The sequence below is a fragment of the Thalassophryne amazonica genome, chromosome 13, assembly GCF_902500255.1.
Source record: "Thalassophryne amazonica chromosome 13, fThaAma1.1, whole genome shotgun sequence".
In the NCBI taxonomy this organism is placed as follows: domain Eukaryota; kingdom Metazoa; phylum Chordata; class Actinopteri; order Batrachoidiformes; family Batrachoididae; genus Thalassophryne; species Thalassophryne amazonica.
Window position 1 is genome coordinate 33,422,091 of NC_047115.1, and position 23,759 is coordinate 33,445,849.

The 23,759-nt window shown below is 40.6% G+C and overlaps 1 protein-coding gene across 1 annotated transcript in view; it reads right to left on the reverse strand.

Moving 5' to 3' along the window:
* pcsk2 (proprotein convertase subtilisin/kexin type 2) overlaps positions 1–21,231 on the reverse strand; it is a 103,253-nt gene extending 82,022 nt beyond the window's left edge. Inside the window, exons 1-5 of the mRNA XM_034184271.1 lie at positions 20,727–21,231; positions 18,042–18,146; positions 5,327–5,440; positions 4,810–4,918; positions 13–50 (exon numbers count right to left, since the gene is read on the reverse strand). Of these exons, the coding sequence (XP_034040162.1) occupies positions 13–50; positions 4,810–4,918; positions 5,327–5,440; positions 18,042–18,146; positions 20,727–20,909 (549 nt within the window). The 5' untranslated portion in view covers positions 20,910–21,231. The remainder of the gene's footprint in view (positions 1–12; positions 51–4,809; positions 4,919–5,326; positions 5,441–18,041; positions 18,147–20,726) is intronic.
* Positions 21,232–23,759: the final 2,528 nt, after the last annotated feature.

A 23,759-nucleotide genomic window follows, 5' to 3' on the forward strand; every position in this document is an offset into this window, starting at 1 on the left:
CAAGGTACTCACGTAATTTGATGCCAGGTCTGGATGTAGATAATCGATTCCTGTAAAGTGAGTTTGACATAATCAGTCATATAATTAAACATAACAGTGCATTATGGCATAACCTAGCTTTTCTTTTGCATTACATGACCATTTACCATTTCATCACCCTAATGCGATCATATTTGTGTATCTAGTTTTCTATATGCACAATACAAAATTCATTGTTCCACTTTACTTGACATTTCTATTCAAGGAATTTCAGCATTCTGTTTTCTGAGCTCTTACCACAGAGAGGTAGACTCATGAATCCATTTGAAAATCAGAAAATCATGATATCATAAAAAAGAAGGGTCCCCACACAATCAAAGAATCTGCACATAATGATCTATGCTAAATGGATGATCTGGATCTGTTTGGCAGGAACATAGGTTTAATTCTAATTGAGTTACATTCCAAATATCGCAGGAGTCTGAAATCTGCGACTGCTCTTGCAACCTTCGCCAATTGCCCCTGCCTCCCTTTCTGCTGTTCTTTTCTTTTGTAAAAATATTATGACAGTAAATTAATGACACAAAAACCTGATAGATTTTGATGAAAGATGGGGAAGAAATTATCCGAAGTTGTCCTTTAGCATATTTCTTTTCCCACAAGTTTTCTTTTTAACTCATTGTGATGTCACAAAGACCTCAGGTTAAGTCAGGTCTGGGAGCCTGTACTGATGTTACATGTCGCAACATCAGCCACACTACAGAAAACCCATGGGTTCTGGATGGCAATCACCCAGGCCTAACCCTAACTATCTATCTGCCATAATTAGGCAAAACACGGGCATCCTCTGGGATGTCTCCAGATCCGGGTGTCCTCAACATCGAGGCACCTGCATGCTGAATTGTACCCAGAGCAATGCACCACATGGTCAAAATGCTGTAGTTGGCATTCCTTCACAACACAAGTATGATATACAGATCTGCAGAGAATAAGAGTTTAAATTCTGAATGCCCTCCTCTTGGTAGAGAAAATAATGGTTGGCTATTGTATCCAGTATGAGCATTCTGAGTGCACCTTGTTTTTCAATTTCATATTTAATCACATACTTATGACAAAAAATATGTGAAATACAACAGTGCCTTTTAGGACTCTGCCAACAAATGTTCAAAGGCAACCACCTGTATGAGGTGACTCAGTTGATGATTCCACAGCAGGGGCTGATATTTCTCCTGGCCATGGCAGGCAGATGGTTACACTCATGAGGTGATGATGGACTAGTTGTTTGCTTGAGGGGTTGCCATCCAGGACCCAAGACAGTTCCAGGGTGTGTAAGTAATGGCAAAGAACGGAATATTTAATTTTATTGTTAATAGAGAAAACTGATGACCGAGGGGATTTGGTTTTGCGTCGTCTGTGGAGAAAGGGTGGTTTATATACAGCTATAATAAGGTGCAAACTGCCTGTGTGCACCATATCTATCTTTTATTGTGAATCATGGCAAGCTGGAATGTGGGAGACTGGCTTGGACCTGTCAGGGATCTGATCCAGGCAGATCTAAAACACACTGTTAAACCGAATACCCCATTTTAATACAATAATTAAGTTAATGTAACTCAAACTTTGAAAAAGTTATAGTCACTCAATTCCATTAATTAAAATAACTCAAAAATGAATTGTTGTCAAAATAACTCAGTTCCTTTAAGTGCATTTAAAGTTTTGGGGCATTTAAGTGTTGGTGATGTATTTCCAGTGCATTCTATTCACTCATTTTAATTGAGTTTATGTAACAGAGGCCAGCAGGTGTCGCTGTGCATATGTAGTTAGTAAACCTCACTCCCAACAGCTTAAAATGATTCTCTGGTCACAAGGCCAGAGCCCTGGGTTTTAGCCTTCTGGTTAGAGTCTGAGGGGAGCGAATGGGCAGAGTCATAACAGCAATGCAGAGTTAACAAGTAAACCAAAGAATGCATCAAAAAATCTAAATTGTAATGCAAATTTTTTAGACAGAAATTTGTCACTTTTTTATTGAAAAACATAAACTAGATTTACATAAGTTTAATGAACTATAAATTGTAAATCCGGAGTCAGGTCGCGGGGGCAGCAGCTCATGCAAAGCCACCCAGACCTCCCGATCCACACACACCTCCCCCAGCTCCTCCTGGGGAACCCCAAGGCGTTCCCAAGCCAGCCGAGAGATGTAGTCCTTCCAGCGTGTCCTGGGTCTTCCCCGGGGCCTCCTCCCAATGGGACATGCCCGGAACACCTCTCCAGCGAGGCGTCCAGGGGGCTTTCGGAAAAGATGCCTGAGCCACCTCAACTGACTCCTTTCGACGTGGAGGAGCAGCGGCTCGACTCCCTGCTTCTCCCGAGTGACCGAGCTCCTCACTCTATCTCTAAGGGAGCGCCCAGCCACCCTGCGGAGGAAACTCATCTCGGCCGCTTGTACTCGCGATCACGTTCTTTCGGTCATGAGCCAAATCTCATGACCATAGGTGAGGATCAGAACGTAGATCGATCGGTAAATCGAGAGCTTTGCCCCTCTACTCAGCTCTCTCTTCACCACGATGGACCGATACAGCGACCGCATCACTGCAGATGCTGCACTGAGCCGTCTATCGATCTCACGCTCCATCCGTCCCTCACTCGTGAACAAGACCCTGAGATACTTAAACTCCTCCACTTGAGGCAAGGACACTCCACCGACCTGAAGAGGGCAAAGCACCTTTTTCCGGTCGAGAACCATGGCCTCGGATTTGGAGGTCGGGTGGCCCGGCGGTCCGGTCCATGCTCACAGCCCCTGGCTGTTGGGATGTGGAATGTCACTTTAACAATTAAATTTCTGAAAATAATTTTATTTAAGATGGCAAACTCAAATGGTTTAAGGCCATCAGTTTCCTCAAATGGTTTGAGTTCACCTAACTCATTATGTTTTACAGTGTAGAGTGTAATTTACTCTATTTAGACTGGGATCAAATGCTAGAGTAAATTTTACTCAGCAAAATTTCCTGTGTATAAACAGTAGTGTTCAGAATAATAGTAGTGCTATGTGACTAAAAAGATTAATCCAGGTTTTGAGTATATTTCTTATTGTTACATGGGAAACAAGGTACCAGTAGATTCAGAAGATTCTCACAAATCCAACAAGACCAAGCATTCATGATATGCACACTCTTAAGGCTATGAAATTGGGCTATTAGTAAAAACAAAAAGTAGAAAAGGGGGTGTTCACAATAATAGTAGCATCTGCTGTTGACGCTACAAACTCAAAACTATTATGTTCAAACTGCTTTTTTATGTAGCAATCCTGTGAATCACTAAACTAGTATTTAGTTGTATAACCACAGTTTTTTATGATTTCTTCACATCTGCGAGGCATGGAGTCAACCAACTTGTGGCACCTTTTAGCTGTTATTCCACTCCAAGATTCTTTAACAACATTCCACAGTTCATTCACATTTCTTGGTTTTGCTTCAGAAACAGCTTTTTTGATGTCACCCCACAAGTTCTCAATTGGATTTAGGTCCGGGGATTGGGAGGCCACTCCAAAACATTCATTTTGTTGGTTTGGAACCAAGATTTTGCTCATTTACTAGTGTGCTTGGGGTCATTGTCTTGTTGAAACACCCATTTCAAGGGCATGTCCTCTTCAGCATAAGGCAACATGACCTCTTCAAGTATTTTGACATATCCACACTGATCCATGATACCTGGTATGCGATATATGCATGCCCATATGACATGATGCCTATATCATGATGCTTGCACCACCATGCTTCACTGTCTTCACTGTGAACTGTGGCTTGAATTCAGAGTTTGGGGGTTGTCTCACAAACTGTCTGCGGCCCTTGGACCCAAAAAGATCTATTTTACTCTCATCAGTCCACAAAATATTCCTCCATTTCTCTTTAGGCCAGTTGATGTGTTCTTTGGCACATTGTAACCTCTTCTGCACATGTCTTTTATTTAACAGAGGGCCTTTGTTGGGGATTCTTGCAAATAAATTAGTTTCACACAGGCGTGTTCTAACTGTCACAGCACTTACAGGTAACTCCAGACTGTCTTTGATCATCCTGGAGCTGATCAATGGGTGAGCCTTTGCCATTCTGGTTATTCTTCTATCCGTTTTGATGGTTGTTTTCCATTTTCTTCCACGCGTCTCTGGTTTTTTTGTCCATTGTAAAGCATTGGAGATCACTGTAGATGAACAGCCTATAATTTTTTGCACCTGCGTATACGTTTTCCCCTCTCCAATCAACTTTTTATTCAAACTACGCTGTTCTTCTGAACAATGTCTTGAATGTCCCATTTTCCTCAGGCTTTCAAAGACAAAAGCATGTTCAACAGGTGCTGGCTTCATCCTTAAATAGCGGACACCTGATTCACACCTGTTTGTTCCACAAAACTGACGAACTCACTGACTGAATGCCACACTACTATTATTGTGAACAGCCCCTTTTCTACTTTTTTTTTTACTAATAGCCCACTTTCGTAGCCTTAAGAGTGTGCATATCATGAATGCTTGGTCTTGTTGAATTTGTGAGAATCTACTGAATCTACTGGTACCTTGTTTCCCATGTAACAATAAGAAATATACTCAAAACCTGGATTAATCTTTTTAGTCCCATAGCATTACTATTATTCTGAACACTACTGTATGTCCTGGTAGTCAGGAGGATATATAATGCATTCAACACATTGTACTTCTTCCATATCTTCAGAAGACATGCTTTCTTATAATTTATTGTATTGTTCATTAAAATATTGTGAATAAAATGGTGGTTGATGGTTATATGCAGTTGTAACTGCAGGGTATGATAACAACATACTCACCATCGTCCATAATTGCAATCGTAACTCCTTTGCCTGTGTAGCCCAGTGCCCAAGCTTCAGCCACATTGAGATCTAGGCCGGGGGTCCCATCTGCCTGGCCAGTGTTTATCTAATCACAAACAATATGGCACACATTTGTGACATTCATCATTTAAAAAAATCAACCAATATAATGAATGTGTATGTATGTGTTTCGTAAAACTACGCAATAGATAATAGAGTATCCAAATATGAATCAAATACTGTTGCATCCCCAATGTACTGGTGATTTTTCCACCACCACCAAACAAGTGATATGTCCTAGTTAGGACAAACAAGAGGGGCAGAAGCAAGGCAGCATGAATCCAGCACTGAAATGCCACAGACATTTAATCTGGCTAATTAAAGAATGAAAACAAATGTTAATTCAGACACTGTTGGGAAACATGCCCCGGCCTTTCACTAATTAAAGTCGAAGAATGTGAGTTGTTGCTAAAGGTCAGACATCATTCAGACAACTTCCTGCTTGATTACTCACCAGATACCACTGTTTGGTGAAAAGAGGGTCACTCGTGTTGACTTCAATATCATTGATGTTTCTGTAACCTCGCTTCTGGCGATGGAAACCTTCTTGCTCAAAGACATTCTTCACCTGTGGAAGAAAGGAAGGGAAATAGCAGCATGTGCACATTTAGATGCCAGCAATGATCCCAGGATACAAAAGTAAAAACCACGTAGCTGAACTCAACGGTTCACCCCACTGAGGTGATAATGAGCAGTCATTTTTGGTGCACAAAGGAGGGACTTTATCCCTGATCTAGACTTATCATTCTATATCTTGGCCAGGTTCAGCCTACAAGCATGCAGAGCGCATCAACATTCGGCATACTACCAAACCAGCCTATATACCAATTTGCAGCCATCAAAGCAGAATAATGGTCAGTCCCCACCTCCTATATCACCTGAAGCCGAGTGATATGTGGGGATCCCCTGCTGTCTTTAACAGCTGCTGTAGTCCTCAGAGGTGAGACACCTGCAGGCTGAATCATGGACAGTCAATGATGCCACATGGCCACAGCGCTGCAGCTGACATTCCCTCATTGTGTAAGTAGTACACCACATTGGAGTGTGTCAAAGTACTCATAACCATTTATTTGACATAAAGTCAGACATGACTTTATGTCAAATAAATAAAAGATTAAAGATTGAACTCTTTGGTGTGAATGCCAGGCATCACCCCTACAGTGAAGCATGGTTGTGCAGCATCAAGCTGTGAGGATGCTTTTCATCAGCGGGAACATGGAGACTAGTCAGGATTGAGGGAAAGATGAATGCAGCAATGTACAGAGTCATCCTGGATGAAAACCTGCTCCAGAGCGCTCTTGACCTCAGACTGGGGCAACAGTTCATCTTTCAACAGGGCAATGATACTAAGCACACAGCCAAGATATCAAAGGAGTGGCTTCAGGACAACTCTGTGAATGTCCTTGAGTGGCCCGGCCAGAGCTCAGACCTGAATCTGATTGAACATCTCTGGAGAGATCTGAAAATGGCTGTGCACCAACGCTCCCCATCCAACCTGATGAAGCTTGAGAGGTGCCGCAAACAGGAATGGACAAAACTGCCCAAAGATAGGTGCATCAAGCTTGTGGCAAATTGCTGCCAAAGGTGCATCAACAAAGCATTGAGCAAAGTGTGTGAATACTTATGTACACGTGATTTCTTAGTTTTTTAATTTTTAACAAATTTGCAAAAGTTTAAAAAAAAAAACTTTTTCATGTTGTCATTATGGGGTGTTGTGAGTAGAACTTTGAAAGGAAAATGAATTTACTCAATTTTGGAATAAGACTGTTACATAACAAAATGTGGAAAAAGTGAAGCACTATGAATACATTGTGGATGCACTGTATTTATATGTTTGTTTGTTTGTTTCTATATTTATTTTGCTTGCTGTGCATTGCCTCTGTTTCTCTGAGGTATTTTTGTCTGCAAACGTTTAATATCTGTAAGACATCTTATGACTTCAATTAATTTGTTGAAACACTGTATGCAATCCCTTTAACTTTGAACTACACTTCTTTGAGCATAATAAGCAGAGATCTTTCTGATGTAATGAAGCCTGTTCTTGAAACACACAAAAAGAGAAACAAGATTTTAAATCAGATCTGGATCTGCCTCAAAATGTAATCAACAATTCTTTGATACAAGGGCCTTCATTCCACCAAACTGAATAAAACTCCATCCCCTGCTTTGCTCGTTATCATGTCCACAGAGAAACCTCGCCCCTGTCACTCTGTGGACATATTCACATTAACATCCAGGGGAAGGGATTATGATGAAATACGATTAAAAGTAGATTTTTCATTACCGCTGATATGGCGACTCATGTTGGTCTCTGTACAGGGAACTAGAAACACAAATGTGCTTTGTCGTATGACGAATGAAGAGTATCACTCCAATCAAAACAACCATTATTGTCTTTCTAGTAATGGGAGATGCAGCTGGAGCCAAGGATTCTCAACTAAAGAGATGAAGCTCTCAGAGCATTCCATTTATGACAAAAAGCTCCTGCAATTACTCTTGCAAATATGTTTCTGTTTGCTCACATGATCAGAAGCATTTAAAAGGTGGTGAGGCTCTGCAATTTGGCACTTGCTGGAAGCTGATACAAAGTCATCAAAAATAAAGAACAAGGACCCTTGGGTCCACAACTAAACTTGAGCGCCTTGGGGCAACTGTTTGTTGTGATTTGGCGCTATATAAGAAAAAAGTTGATTGATTGATTGATTAAATAAAATGCACATCCATGCAAGATAATTTAATTTAGTTGGGACTGCATATATTTTTTAGATGGAAATCCAATCAAGTGAGTCAGTTTTTTGAGTGTAGAGTTTGTACTGCTATCTTTGTGAGGAGCATCGCGGGTAGAGGACCTGTTTAGTGACAACCATTTTGGAAAGTGAGGACATTTAGACCGGTGTGGCCCCTCAAAAATTGGTCTGCCCTGCCTCCACTGCACATGTGTCATTTTGGACCACAGCAGCACATCTGAGATGGAGTCTCTTCACCCAAAGCAATCAAATGGATTAATGGTATTATTAACCATCAGATGACAAGGTAAAACCTCTTCAAATCATTCTAAAGTCAGTTTTAAGCAGAAACACGGTTGTTTTAAGCAGAAATGAGGCAATATTCCATGACGCTTTGAAATGCTAGCCAGCCACACCCCCTGTCCTGTCAGCACACAGACCAAGATGTCTCTGTGATCGCATGAGAGATGCCTCACCTGCGGGGAGGGCGGATGCACAAACCACATGTACACATGTGATGAGGGGTGGGGGAGCGCGCGAAACACACACACACACGTGTTGTGGCTGGAGCTGACATTCTGGCACGCCATATGTGCAACTTCACAGTCATGGGGCACTTAGACAAATTTCACTGCCAGCTCGACAGTGATTGTCTGCAGACTGTTTTCGTGATGATAGTACGAATGGCCACACATTTTCTAAGTGGCAAGCGAGCGATGTTAGATGTTTGTGTGTCACCTGGAATCTGGCCGACACCTGCTGCAAGAGGGTTCGATGGGCTCGCACAGTGAGGTGATGGTCTAGTGGTTAAGGTGTTGGGCTTGAGTCCAGAAGATCATGGGTTCAAATCCCCACCTGACTGGAAAATCACAAAGGACCCTTGGGCAAGGCCTTTAATCCCTATTGCTCCCACTGTGTAGTGAGCGCCTTGTATGGCAACACCCTGGCATCGGGGTGAATGTGAGGCATAATTGTAAAATGCTTTGAGCATCTGATGCAGATGGAAAAGCGCTATATAAATGCAGTCCATTTACCATTTACAGCGCACACTCTGTCTTTCATCCGCTGGTGTGAGTAAATAGTTGTAGCAGCAGGAGTCAGCTACAATTTTACGTTTTGCACATGATTCCTGCTTCATGCACACTTTATGCGAAAATCGACCAAATTTGCGCTATGTGTGAAGGGGCCCTTAGAGAGATATCTACACTAAAAAAATGACTCATTGGATGAAGTCAATTCCACAGTTCTATAACTATACACATCAGTCGACTCTGGCTATAAAAAAAATAATAATAATAAATCTAAGCCTAAAATTGCACATTATAGACTTTTATGACATACAAAACAGACATCCATATCTGGATTCATATCTGTAACAGCTCTGTGAGACACAAACGATGACCCAGTTGGCTTACTGTCTCAGTCTCTGAGAAACAGGCTCTGTCCCAAATTAGGGGATGCACTCGTTTCAGGCTGTGTCCAACAAACATGTGGTCTTTTGAGGCTTCGGAGGCTGAACCAACCCTTATAACACAGTCCCACCCATAAAGCCCATAGAGCATCTTGAGTGCAGGGGGTTTACCCTGTCCATCCAACAATCTGTCCCTCTGTCCATCTGACTGTCTGTCCATGAGTATAAGAAGCCCAAAACCTCCTAAACTCTTTGATGGAGTTTATTGAAACATCATATAGTGGTAGTACACCATGTGAAAATGTGAATTAATGAAAATAGTTCATATCTGATATGGGACAAAATTGGACTTTTGTGTTTATCCCTTTGAGCCCTTTGGGTATTTCCTGGATTGACCATACCTTAGGAAATTCTCCAATAAGTATACTTTCTTTTAGTATAATGCCCATGTGTTGCATATCAAAATGTTCAGAAAAAATCTCCCTGGAAATGAGACATATATTTGCCTTGAACACTGTGTAAAGATATGATTTATTAATAGAAATATATTGAAAAGTTGACCAGGATGCAGGAGAGCGTCATTAGGGCTTGAAGCATTAATTAATGCATCGTGTGATAATGACGTTGTGAGCCCAACTCCTCCTAAACGGTTTGGTGAAACGTCACACAGTGGAAACACAGATACAGTATGAAGATGCACACAAACAAAAAGACATCACCAACAAGAGATAACTGCCATTTTTGTTTAATTAATGCCTCGTACTGTATGAGATTTCATAGGCGCAACTCTTATGAAAAGACTTTATCAATCTCAATGAAGCTTCACACAGTGTTTGTACACCATATGAAGATGCGCTTTGAAGGAAAATAATTGCAGTCCGAGATCAATGAGAGATAAATAGACTTTTTTGTTGAATTGATGCATCATACTGTAGGACATTGACATGATAATGGTGGTCTGACAGCTTCATGAGGTTACAATTGGACTTTTGCTGTTATTTATGTCATATTTATTAATTGCATGTACAGATGTTGAACAGTTTAATTCTGGTGTTTCATCACAAAAAAACTGACTCTACTGATACTGTATAAAGTACATGTTCTGAATTTGATCACAGATCTCTACTTGTTACTGTATTCTTTAATATTATTAGTGTTTGATGAATCGTGAATTTGTTTTCAAACTGTAAACGGGTGAGCGAAGGAAATCTTTGAGCGCCATTGCAGTGAATTAGCACAGCAGTAAAGCTGTCAAAACTGAATTCAGAAAGATTAAAACACCTACAGCATCTATCTATTCACTCACAGCAATTTATAGTGTGTGTGCGTGGGCTTTTCCAAAGACTGGGAATACACAGAGTCTTTCTCCACCTCACCTGCATTTCCCTCCCTCTCTCTGTCAGTCGTCAATTCCTTCCATCACTTGGCAGGAGAGCTTGTGTTTCCCTGAGACGGCATGTCACACTGCCCACTCACAGCATCAAACGGCGCCCATGCACCGCCACCATCACACTCTGCTTTTACTTGCTGCCTGATCAAAACTCTCAATGCTTCACTTCACTTCAATCCAAAGAGTGCCGCTGCCTTTCTCCTTTCCCTTCATCCTCTTTTCGCTTCTGGCTTTCCCCGTCACATGTCTGTCAGGGTCAACAGACACGGCTCATTCACTATGATTCAGTCTTCTACCTTCACTTGTTCTGCTCTTGCGTCTTAAGTGGATATTAGGTTGCTTCTGAATGGATGAAAAATAGCACTGGGGATGGAGGGTCACCCAGTGCATGAATGGATGGATCCATGATTGCAAACATCGATGTAGGAATGAAAGAAGGACTTTAAAAATCAGTGTGGGATTTGAGGAGTGAAAAGTCAAAGATAAATAAATACAGTAATTAGAGCGCTGCGCCCAAAGAGCGCAAACCTCTGCCAACACTAGTTTCCAATTCCACAAATTTTTACCTTGGAAAAAAGTTTCATGGTCAAAGTCCTGTTAAAAGTGGCTTTTCATAATATCAAATATAATACAAAATATGGATCAAAAGGGCTTTTCAATGTTAAAGTCAAATATCTCCTAATGGGCAATATGGATCAGATGCAGATCAAACTTAGTCTATTCATTGGGAGTGCCCATTTGCACCTCATTGTCACAAATGAGAGGGATTGAGGCACTTTTGATGGAGATATAATCCAAAATGTACACCAAATGGGTTTTTCCATATTAAATTCAAATGTCCACAAAATCCACAATCCGGATCAAATCCAGATCAAACTTTGTCAGGTGATAGTGAGTGCCAGTCTGAACCTCACTTTCAAATATGAAAGTGATTGAGGCATGCTTGAATAAGAATAAGAATGAAAATAAGAAAGAACTTTATTAATCCTGAAGAAAATTATTTTGCCTTATTTTGAAATAATGTAAAATATACATTAAATAGGGTTTTTAATAATAAATTTAAATGGCCACAAAATCTGTAATCTGGATCAGTTCCAGATCAAACTTTGTCAGTCGATAAAGGATACCGTCCTACATAACAGTCTCAAATATGAAAGAAATTTGATCGTTTTTGACAATTACGAATTTTTGAAAATTCATTCAACGTTAAAGGATAACAATTTTCCAAGATTTTTCCTGACTTTGACTTTTGACCTATGACCTTGAAAATGTAATCAGTTCTTGCCTATCAGGATCTGAAAATTTCATAAGGATATATGAAAAATTGAGGGTTGCAAGCCACTCACAAACAGACAAACAAACAAACAGGGGTGAAAACATAACCACATACATATATGAGCTAAATCTGCAATACAGATCAGATGCAGGTCAAACTTAGTCTATTCATTGAGAGTGCCAATGAAAGTGATTGAGGCACTTTTGATTTAGATATAATGCAAAATATTTGTCATGCATCACTCATGCATCAAAATATTTGTAAATATTCTGATGTGTGATTTGTCTGAAACCATCATCACTTTTAACTTGCAGCATATACACACTGACATAAGTATATATACTTACTTGTACTGCACATTTGTATCCTGGTGTGCATTTGTTTTCAAATTGTAATATTTCTTACATTTATTTTTGTTGAAATTTTGTGGAGTGGATGGAAATGACAAGAGGAACAAGTGATTAAATTTTAGTCCACGATCCGGATCCCGATGCTAACGCGTTAGCATGTCTATGGCATTTTCAATGTTAAAACTCACTCAGGAGGAGCTCGGAGTCGAGCCGCTGCTCCTCCACGTCGAGAGGAGTCAGTTGAGGTGGCTCGGGCATCTTTTCCGGATGCCCCCTGGATGCCTCGCTGGAGAGGTGTTCCGGGCACGTCCCATTGGGAGGAGGCCCCGGGGAAGACCCAGGACACGCTGGAAGGATTACATCTCTCGGCTGGCTTGGGAACGCCTTGGGGTTCCCCCGGAGGAGCTGGGGGAGGTGTGTGTGGATCGGGAGGTCTGGGCGGCTTTGCTTGAGCTGCTGCCCCGCGACCTGACTCCAGATAAAGCGGAAGAAAATGGATGGATGGATGTTAAAAGTTAGCATTAAGCAGTTGCAGCTGTCATCACGTTCGGGTGCATTTGTTTTCAAATTGTAATATTTCTTCAATTTATTTTTGTTTATATATTAATAATCTAATGATTATTATATACAATTTTAGAGAAAGAGACAAAAAGAAATAGATCACTGTGCCAAGGAGGGAATCTCTTTAGGGTCAGTGACCCTATGGCCTTGTTTAGAGAAGTGTTTCATAAATGTTAAAAAATTGATATATTTGCAGTTTAGTTGAATAATAAATTGAATTTTGTCTCTTATTTGTTTTTGTCTATAAGCACATCCAATATCAATATCAGTGCTCAGATGACAGCAGCTTCTGGGAAAGGTGCAAGTTGCAATAAACTGTGATGCCAAGCACTAAGGATACATGCTATCCAGTCACAGCAGACGAAACTTTTTTTTACTACTGAGCAAACATCATTGTTAGACTTTTTTAGGTTCAATGATTCCACGGCGTGTAGATGTTATGGCGTCAGTGACCCCATGGCCTTGGCAGAGGTTTGCACTCTCTGAGTGCTTCTAGTTTTACATGCATTTGTCTTCCCCCAAATAAATGTCTTTCCTCCTGACAGATCTGCGATCATAAATTCTGACAAGCAAAATGAGTCAACCTGTGCAAAAGTCACATACGACCCTGAAAAACGGGAGGGTGACACTTCAGAATGATAAACGGTAACATTACATCATACCAGCTGACCTTTTCCATTTCAGACATGCAGGAATCGGTAACACACAGTGGCACATACGAACATGACAAGCATGTGCTAAAATATAAAATGTGGCATTCTATATTTTCTGTCCGGACCTTCTCACATCTCATAACCACACGGTCTCTGCAGAGAGCTTTCACATGTATTTTCATTAGCGCCTCTCATGACCACAATTAGAGTGGTCTGACTGCATGACCTGGTTTTCTCGGCCTCCAGCAGTGAACAAAGAACACACAGCCAAGTCGCTTGTTTAAGATATGAACTTAAAGGCAGCGTTTCTTTCTGATATATTCAACAAGAAAATAAAGCAAGAAAAGGGAGATCACTCATTACAAAGTCAGAAACAAAGCAGTCAATAGGACTGTTTGGTTTTCTTAGTTTTGTACGACAGCCTGTTAGAGTTTATAAATGCCAGGTGTTATGTCATGTTTTCCATACGTGCATAAAATATGATCTTACAGTTTATGAGAATTTATCATTACCCTGCACAAGCAGCATAATTTAATTGGCCGTGTGTGTGTGTGTGTGTGTGTGTGTGTGTGTGTGTGTGTGTGTGTGTGTGTGTGTGTGTGTGTGTGTGTGTGTGTGTGTGTGTGTGTGTGTGTGTGTGTCTGTGTGTGTGTTTACAGTTTGGTGCGTTCAAAGATTTACTGTTCACTGACTTCTTCAAATTTCTGTTGGAATTATAATGTACAGTACATCCATAATCCAGTGAAAGCATGTCACACTCGTCAACAGAAGACAGTTTTCAGATGTTAACCGAAACACTTTAGCTTTGTAGTAATGTCTTGTTATAACCACAGACGTGTCTCAAGCTGAGCTAGTCAAGATTTTATTTTTACGCATCTTGACCATTGTAATTCACTGTTCCCTAGCCTCAGTTAGGACCCTTTACACATAGTATGAATGAGTACAACTCAGGGCGAATCACGGCGGAACAGCTCGTTTAAGTAAACCACGAAAACATTGAGCTGACAGCCAGGCGTGAACGATGCCGATGCGACGGTTTTATGCAGACGGGAACACAGTGCGAGCAGCTGCATGAACTGTAACCACAGCACACAGCTGCTGTGAAAATAAAAAATAAAAAATGCGGGATTCAACCCACGGGATTCAAACCTGCAATTTCCAAAAGCTCTGATTGCCAGTCAGAAACTTTACCACTAAGCTACCATCACTGTCCTGTAAAAGGTACAGGAAAATGACTGATATCAAGAAGGACATGGACGTATTTAAGAAAAATAAAACCACACACCATATAAAAACACCACATTTTACTGAATCCCTCTTATCAAGCGGACATAAATATGCAAATATGATCCATCTGTTCCCCTGTAGATGACCCATGGTCACAGACGTACAGTCATGAAATGACATGAATGATGAAACAGGGCGCTCTTATCATGTCCACACCTGCTGGTGGCCTGCCTGACACGTGTGTCTTGTGGACAGTTCGCCACAGGACAGACATCGCATCATGTGGAACAGAGCTCAAGTGGGTGACGTGACTTTCAGATCGCCTGCTCCATGTTATGATCTGATGGTCCGTTTCACCTGGGGTAGCCTGTCAATGTACGCGCCATGTGCATGTTCCCTGCAGCCCATTGCAACAGCGATATATGTTTTTAAGTATCTCCACATGAGGACAGCAAGCAGACACACGCACGTCACAGTGGATATTTGTTAGTTTATGTCTGTCCAAACACAGTACGTGTTCTCCAGCTGGGACGTCCAGAACCACATATCTCTACAGCTACTCCTGTCGGTGGACACAGACCCCTGTCAGTTGAGCACACACACCAACGTGTCACTGTGTGTTTGCAAAGCCACACTCGTGGGGGCACTTAGACAAATTTCACATCCAGCTCGACAGTGATTGTCTGCTGACTGTTTTTGTGCTAATAATAATAATGGCCACACATTTTCTAAGTGGCAAGCGAGCAGTATTAGATGTTCGTGTGTGTCACCTGGAATTTGGCCAACACCTGCTGCAAGAGGGTTCGATGGGCTCCAACAGCACACACTCTGTCTTTCAGACGCTGGTGTGCACAAATAGTTATTGCAACAAGTGCACGAGGCTTTAGAAGCAGCTACGATTTTACACATATTGCATACGATTCCTGCTTCATGTGCACTTCAAGTCAACCACATTCTGTCCTCTTGGTGCTATACAAATAAATTTTACTTAATTTACTTACAGACATTACCATAGAACACACACAGTACCACTGTGAGTATGCCCAGTAGCACCAGTGTCATGGTGCTACTGTATCACTTGTAATCAAGGTTGGGTAGGATTACTTTGAAATGTAATCCAGAAGTAATCAGATTACAACTAATCCAAATGTGTGTACATACATACATGTAATCCACATGTATTCTTTCAAAGTAATCCTACCCAACCTTGCTTGTAATTAGCACTAACCTGACGCACAACTTCAGACTGTTGTTGTAATGAATTGGGCCTGATTTCATCAAATTTGAAATTGGCAAGGCAATCTGGGCCATAAATTGGCAATGGACGATGAGCTTTACTTATGTCTCAAGATGATTAACTTTTGTAACAAACTGGTCCAAGTTTAAGCATAACATCACCCAAAAAACCCATCTGTGCTATTAACGTGGTAAATCAAAAGTTCACATTGTTCAGGGAAATATGTGTCAAGTCAAGTCCTAGAGCACTGGTGCTATGCTTCCCCGTTTCCACAACACCATGGAACTGCCTTAGGTCCTGGATGGCAACCACCGAGGCTGACAACTGGGTCATTCCCACATTTCTTAAATAACCATATAGCTTGGTTATTTTGATTTTTACAATGGTTTGTTAACTTTTGTTGGCTTTATTAAAATTGGAAATTCTTTTTTTACACCTTTGTTGTCCATGTCTATGTATGTCCCTTGGCCTTCTCCAGCTACTGGGGTCCTCAACACTCAGGCAGCTACTTGCTGGATCATCCACAGAGAAATGCAGCACATGATCAAAATGGCGAAACTCATGCTCCCTCACACTACATGGAATATACTCCTCATCTTAGTCTCTCTTGGTAGACTAAGTAACAGTATGAGGTAGTAAAATATTTATGATCAGTTGTTAAGTGAGGCCTATGACAGACTGGTGGTCTGTCCAGGGTGCATCCTACCTCTTGTCTAATGACTGCTGGCATAATATTACAACGTAATTCTCGATTTTTGTTTTTAGGTTTTTCATTTAGAATGTCAAAACAGCACTGTGCTGTTCCAAAAATCAGCAGTGGCCTTGGCAGCCGCCAGACCAAGGCTTTGGAAATGATGCATTCAGTTTCACAATGACTGAGATTCATTAAAGACAACCATGAGCATGCACAGCTGTGTAACTGGTGAAAAGAATGTTTATCCAATTTTCAACCAGTTCAATTGTGAATCTGTGCAGATTTACAGAAAAGCAGCCAAAATACATGGAATGATTTGTTCTAAAAATTCCCATTATGAGTTATGTACCAGTAAGTACGTACACATTCCCATTCCTGTCATTTTAAAATTAAACAAGCTACAGTTTTCCACATCCCATTCAATCCATCTCTTTCCCACAGACTGTGGTCGTGTTTCCCAGAGTACACGTCTCACTCTGGATTCCCTGACATACATCACAGACATTTAAAATGTATATATCAAAGAATATTGCTCATAACAGAGAGGTTTCTACATGCACACACAAAGAATTATAGGTTGTTCCACTGTCAAAGATGGTTAAAAATGATTTTTCCACATTTCATCACCTTAAACATGAATGCCGGAATTTATCCACCTCGGTTCTATTCTTAGATGGTTTAGCAGTCATCTTTCACAAAGCAAAATTAATCGTTGTATTATATATTTAAAATGCAAACAGCTTCCAGGGTTAATTGGCTACTTAAGTAATGACACAGGACAAGTTAAAAACACTCACTAAACCACTTCATGTCACCACTGAACAGGCAAAACTATCATTTGACGTGTCTGGCAGCATGGAGAGGATCCTTGTGGAGGGAAACATGTGCATGTTTATCTCACTAAATGCAAAGAATTTGTTAAATGACTGACTATACAGTTAGCCGCTTACGTTAGCCTAGCCATCCTCCTTCAGCAGTGCTCTTCATTGAGTGATTACAAGTCAACTGGCAATGGGGATCTGTGTCTTACAAAACAAGCCAATTATCAGCAATCCACTTGTGATGCCAAAGTGGTGTAGCACTGGAAGAGGATGACTAGGCTAAGGTAAGCGGCTAACTGTACAATCATCTTAAAAAGTGTCTTTACATTTAGTGAGGTAAAAATACAAACTTTTTCCTCTGTAGGGATCCTCTCCTTGGTGCAGGACACTTTCAATTACATTTTTGCTTGTTCTTTCGCAACAAGAAGCAGTTTTTTGGGGGTATTTTAGCTCCATGCCATTACATTAATTAGACGGTTAACCTGGGATGGTGTTTGCATTTGAAGATCCTAAAAACCTGTAAAAGGGTATCAAACGCATCTCAGTTTTGGTGTTGGCTGATGTGACATGTTTTGTATTTTAAATGTTCTGCTGAAGATTCTCCACATTGATTAAATAAAATATAAACCGTAAAATTTTATTTGCAAATGCTGTTTGTGTGTTTATTACAATGTTTTACTTTTAAAGTTCAGGCACAAATCCTGTTTTTCCTTATTTTGCGCACCGAACAATATGCAGACAAACACACTGTTGACACATAAAGGGAGTGCAGCCATACGGGCACACACATCGTGTTTGTCTGTGCCTCTGCATGCACGCTCACCCTGCGGTCCTTTTGAAGCTGTCGTCTGTTGTGAATGCTGCGTTTACTCCGCCTCTTTGAAGTGTCCTGAGGATAGAAGTGAAAGAGCCCCTCTCCAAAAGGAAGCTGGGGGGGGATCCAGACAGAGAAAAGGATCAGGAGACAGTGAAGGTCACCAAGTGAGCCAATGACCAATCCAAACAAACAACACAAGGTCATCCTCCAGGTGATGCTTTGGTGTCAGTGGAGGATCTATGTTTAAGGCTTAGGGTCACAATGCTGGATTCAACCATCATAAATCACAAGGGCAGGAACATGAAATGCATCATCCGGTGTTTTGTGATTAAAGACTTCTTTATGCTTCTGTGACAGGTCAATCGTCAAAACACTGTTGGGAATGCCTGAACGGCGGATGAAATGTGAAATGAATGAGGATTTTTCTTTTTTATCTTCTGCTCCTCTGTCATTTTTTAAAGCAGATGTGATGCAAGAACCTAAAATACATGGCATACAGTATATCTTCCATGCCTTGCAACTTCTATTTTTGTGCTCGTGATTGTGTGTCCCCGTCTTGTTAATTAGGCAACAATAGAAAACAATTCAAACAGCACAAATATGGTTTAATGGTGCATATCCCATTAAGATAAATAGCTGCAGATTGCATAACCTGAGAGGCAGGAAGGCAGGCGATGGAGGGATGATCGAATGCCTGCAAGAAAAGCAACTAGCAATCAGAGAAGTGGTGATGCTACACGAAAGCACAGATACTAAACTGTGATGAGACACCGACTGACAGATGTCTTTTCGGTTGATAGTGGAGGTAAAAAAGAAAAAAAATGGTAATTCGGAGCAGCACAGATGCTCCTTTGTCATGCATCACAAGCCAAGGCTCCGGCCAGTTTCACCCTCACATTTATTTTGACATTTGACAAGAAGCACACTGTCAGGAAATTATTTCCACCCCTCTTTACTAAATGTCTTGTTATGTCTTGTTGACATGATTTATGGTGCATTTGTCAAGCTGTTTAATAAGATGGCGTAGATCAGGTGAGCATATTACCACATGCACCGCAACTGCATGTGCTACTAAATCATGTGATTATATAACGTGCAAATTATTCAGAGAATGAAATGAAAAATATCAAGGTTTCCATGAAATCTTTTCAGAAAAATGCAAAAGATTCCCTTCAACCCTTGATGGAATTTTATTTAATTTAACCAAATTTTTAAGTATGAAGGAACACAAGCTTATATTTTGGTTGAAAGCTTTGTTTATTCTTATCCAATAACATCTAAATTTGTCTATTTCACACAAGGTACCACTTTTCCAATATTCAAAATGTATTGTACATATACTCCATATTGTGCAAAGGGCTTAAGCATCTTAGTGTTGTTAAGTAAATAATTAAAAAGGAACAAATCTGAAATCTCCAAATGTGCATTTGAAAAGCCTAATTTTGTTTTTACAAAATTAAACGCTATATTAAAGAACATAATGGATTTTTAGAGTGGAACTGAATGGAGACATGATTACTTTGAAGGTTTTCAGCCAAATGCACAATTCAGAAAAGACAACAAATGACTAGTTATTAACCAGGAATAACACATTTATCAACACGGTATATTTTTAAGGGCAGTACGGTGGCTTAGTGGTTAGCACTGTTGCCGCACATCAAGAAGGTCATGTGATCGATTCCCACCTGTGGCCTTTCTGTGTGGTGTTTACATGTTCTCCCTATGTTTGTGTGGGTTTTCTCCGGGTGCTCCGGCTTCCTCCCACATCCACAGACATGCAGGTTAGGTGGATTGTTAACTTTAAATTGTCTGTAGGTTTGAATGTGTTTCTTTGTCTATATGTGACACTTTAATTCATTTAACACTATGGTAGAACTGATTTGACACTACTATGAATGGGGTCATAATATGCACTGCTGCAGTGTTAATCAAACACTTTAACTGATTTAACACTATGATAGAATTAACAGTATTTTAATTAGGGCCATACTACGCACTGGCTGAAGTGCTAATTTAACGCTTTAATGCATCTACGCTATTGAACACTATTTTGAATGGGACCATATGTGCGCTGGGTGCAGTGTTAATTTTGCACTTAAATTCATTTAACAGTTTGATAGAATTGATTTAATACTTTATTGAGTGGGGTCAAACACTTTAATTGATTTTACACTGATTGAATTGATTTACCTTTTTTTTAATTGGTTCCTACTATATACTTGCTGAAGTGTTGATGTAACACTGCGAAATTTACTGTGCAGCAGCTATAAAAGATACTGACTTATTTGGGTAATGCATTTATTTATTGCAATATTTTATTTTAAGAAATTCCACTGTACATGCACGTAATTTTTGCTTGTTAAGGTTGAGTCTCATGATGCAACCTAGGCATGGTTAGCCACCTAGGCATTGTTTTAGAATGGATGACGTCATCAAATTAAGTAGAAGAGTGAGTATAAACCAAGTCAAACCCAAAAACAAGCCAGAGGAAGCGTTTGGTTTCATAATTCTGCTCTGATCAGCTGCCATTACCAAATCTAGTGTGTCGGGATATTTTTAGAAGACTTGTCAAATAATTTGGATTTCATGTATCTGAGTATTTTAATTCCAAAAAATAGCAAATCTGTAAATGCAAGTGAGAAATCGTTATTAAGTGGTTGCTTTGATCTGGAAATATATTTTGTTCTTTACCTTTCGAGCACTCTGGAACCCATGTTGTGTTGCAAGTTGGTGCGCCTCGTCCTGTGCGCCTTCGTGCACCTGAACCAGAAGGTGCTCCGTCAAGACTCCTTCTGCAACGTGCGTGACGGCAAACAGCGCGTTCAGCAGCAACATAAATCCCACGGCTGTCCCATGTGGGGATGATCCACGCATCGTGTCTGGCTTGTTGTCAGTCGGGCTGCCTGCTGCGCGTCGAAGTGGTTTCAGTGTGCGGGATGCTGAAGATGTGGGGAGGAGGTGGTGGAGGAGATGGAGAGGGGAGGGAAAGGGGTCGAATCAAAGCTTTTGTGGGCGCATCTCCTCGTCGTCAGCTGCAAGTTTGTCCGCGTTTCACTGACGTGTCGCCGCTCGTGCTGCCGTCCTAGTGGAGATGCTGCGAGTCGTGGAGCAAACCTGCATCCTCAGCTTTCTATCTCTCCTCCTCCTCTTCTTCTTCTTCCTCTTCTTCCTCCTCCTCTGTAATCCGGTTACCTTCTGTGCTTGGGTATGTTTTGCGCGTGACGTTGGACCAATCGGATCCGGCGGGTGTGTTCTGATCACCGGTGATCTTTGAGGGGGACACTTTTCAGCACCTTGGACAGTTCCGCCCGTCTACTAAAAAAGACTTTCAACCTCGTGTTACTCAAAAACTATTCATCCAAATGAGTTGAAATTTCTACACAAGGTAGTGCGTCAAAATGTCTCAATCATCACCGAAAATCAGAAGGATCTCAAATCAAGAATCTTAAAAAAAGGCTGGTTTTCAGGGATCTGACCTCATCTTTTGTGGGTAGCATTCTAAATATTAGGAATACAAAATCAGTGGATAAAGAATCATTTCAGCCTGCTAATAAAATAAAAACCTCTTTATAAGTTATATGTACACACTGTAAAAAAATGGAAAAATTGTGGCAGCTGTGATTGCCAGAGGAATTCTGTAAAAATTACAGTGAATGTGTAAATAAATGGTTTTACATAAAATATGTCCATTTTACATTGTAAATTGTTGTAATGTTATTGTCTACTTAGAAAATAAAATCTCTGCAAAATGGTCACCTTATGTTTAAATATCTTTAAAATGTAGTTTAAACAGACACATCACCTCTATTTGCAAACCTTTATCGGTATTTTACCATACACTCAAAAAACTGATGGATTGTCTGAACTCAATTTAATTATGCGCTCAAAAAACTGATGCATTGGATGAACTCAATTCAATTATGTGCAGGATTTATTTCCATCTAATAAATATATGTAGCCTCAACTTAAATAAGCACATCCATGCATGATCATTTAATTTAATTTAATTGGGACTACATATGAATTGAGTTCATCCAATGAGTCATTCACTCAAAAAACTGACTCATTGGATTGGATTCCACCTAATAAATATAAGTAGTCCCAACCCCTTGTCAGCCAAATTCCAACTGACACGCATGAATGTCTAATACCGCTCGCATGGCACTTCCAAAATGTGTGGCCATTCGTACTATCATCACGAAAACAGTCAGCAGACGATCACTGTCGAGCTGGATGTGAAATTTGTCTAAGTGTCCCACAACTGTGAAGTTGCCGAGTGCACATGCGACATGCCACAGTGTCCACTCCCCCACAACACATGTGTGCATGTGTTTCACGTGCTCACCCCGCCCCCACATCTGTGAATGTGGTTCAACCCCCACAGGCAAGGCATCTCTCATCTGATCACAGAGTGTCATCTCGGTCTGTGCGCTGACAGAACATGGGGTGTGGTTGATTGCCCACAGCTGTTGGGACATCTCTGGTCCTGGACATCATAGCTGCAGCACATGCCCCATGTTTTGCCGGGCACGTGCATGTGTTTCCTTGTGTGAAAATACATAAAAACATATATTGCTTTTGCGATGGGAGGAGAAACGAACCATCAGTCTGTTTGGACACGCAGCAGGTGATCTGAATGTCATGTCTGACAGGACACGCGTGTCCTGTCAGAAATACACTGTACCAAACACCGTTTAGTCAGTTATCACAGCGCATTTTTCTTTTTTAAGAAAATACATTTATCTGCTTGTTGATTTTAGCCATTTCATGCTCATATTACAAGGCAGTGATTGTAGTGCAGTGGTAAAGTTTCTGTCTGGTAATCAGAGCATGTGGGTTTGAATCCCATGGCATTTTTTTCTTGTTGTTTAACTGTGGGCTTCTGTATTGCACCCCATTTATGTATTATTTATATCAACCCAGTGATATTCATTAATTATACAGCTGGTTTTTATTTTATTCTCGTCCACATCAGCGGTGTGATGTGAGCAGCTGCAGCAGCTCACACTGTTCCTGCTTGAAAGACACTGTCGCATGCACGAACTGTCGCACCAGCATCGTGCACACCTTCCAGTCAGCTCGCCCTGAGTTGTACATACTTGCATTATGTGTGAAGGGGCCCTTAGAATTGCCTTTGTCGAAGCAGCCATAGGAAACATTTTGTTCCTCAGCTGCACTGTGGACAGTGAAGCAGGTGTTGAGGCTTTTGTCATTTTGTATGGTCTGAATGCCTCCCTGCACCCACTGTGGATCCAAATTGTTGTAAAAACTGTTCTCTGATTGTAGAATGTTGTTATATTTGACATTTGTGAAGGCTTTTTGGAGGCTGGTTCCAGCTGCGTTGCAGGCCTTGTCATTTCTGCCCTTAAATGTTAAAAAGCTTTCAGCAGCTTTTAAGGAGCAAGAAAAAAGTGAAACTGAAAAAGTGAAATATTGTATGCATCTATATGTACATTTAAGAAACTGTGAGGCATGTAAACACAAGAGTTCTGCAACAATGACTTTGAGTTACATTGTCATATTCAGGTGATTTGTTGTTGTTTTTAATTTGCAAAATCTGTTGTAAAAATGTTGAATGTGAAAACTGTTCATCCTCAAGTCAGCTGAGTCATGCGATTCATCTTTTCAATTTTGTGGAAATCTTTTTTGTTCTTTCACTGTTTGAGGAAAATTAACAGGAATATATCAAAATTTGATTTGTATTATGACCTTGAAACTGTGATA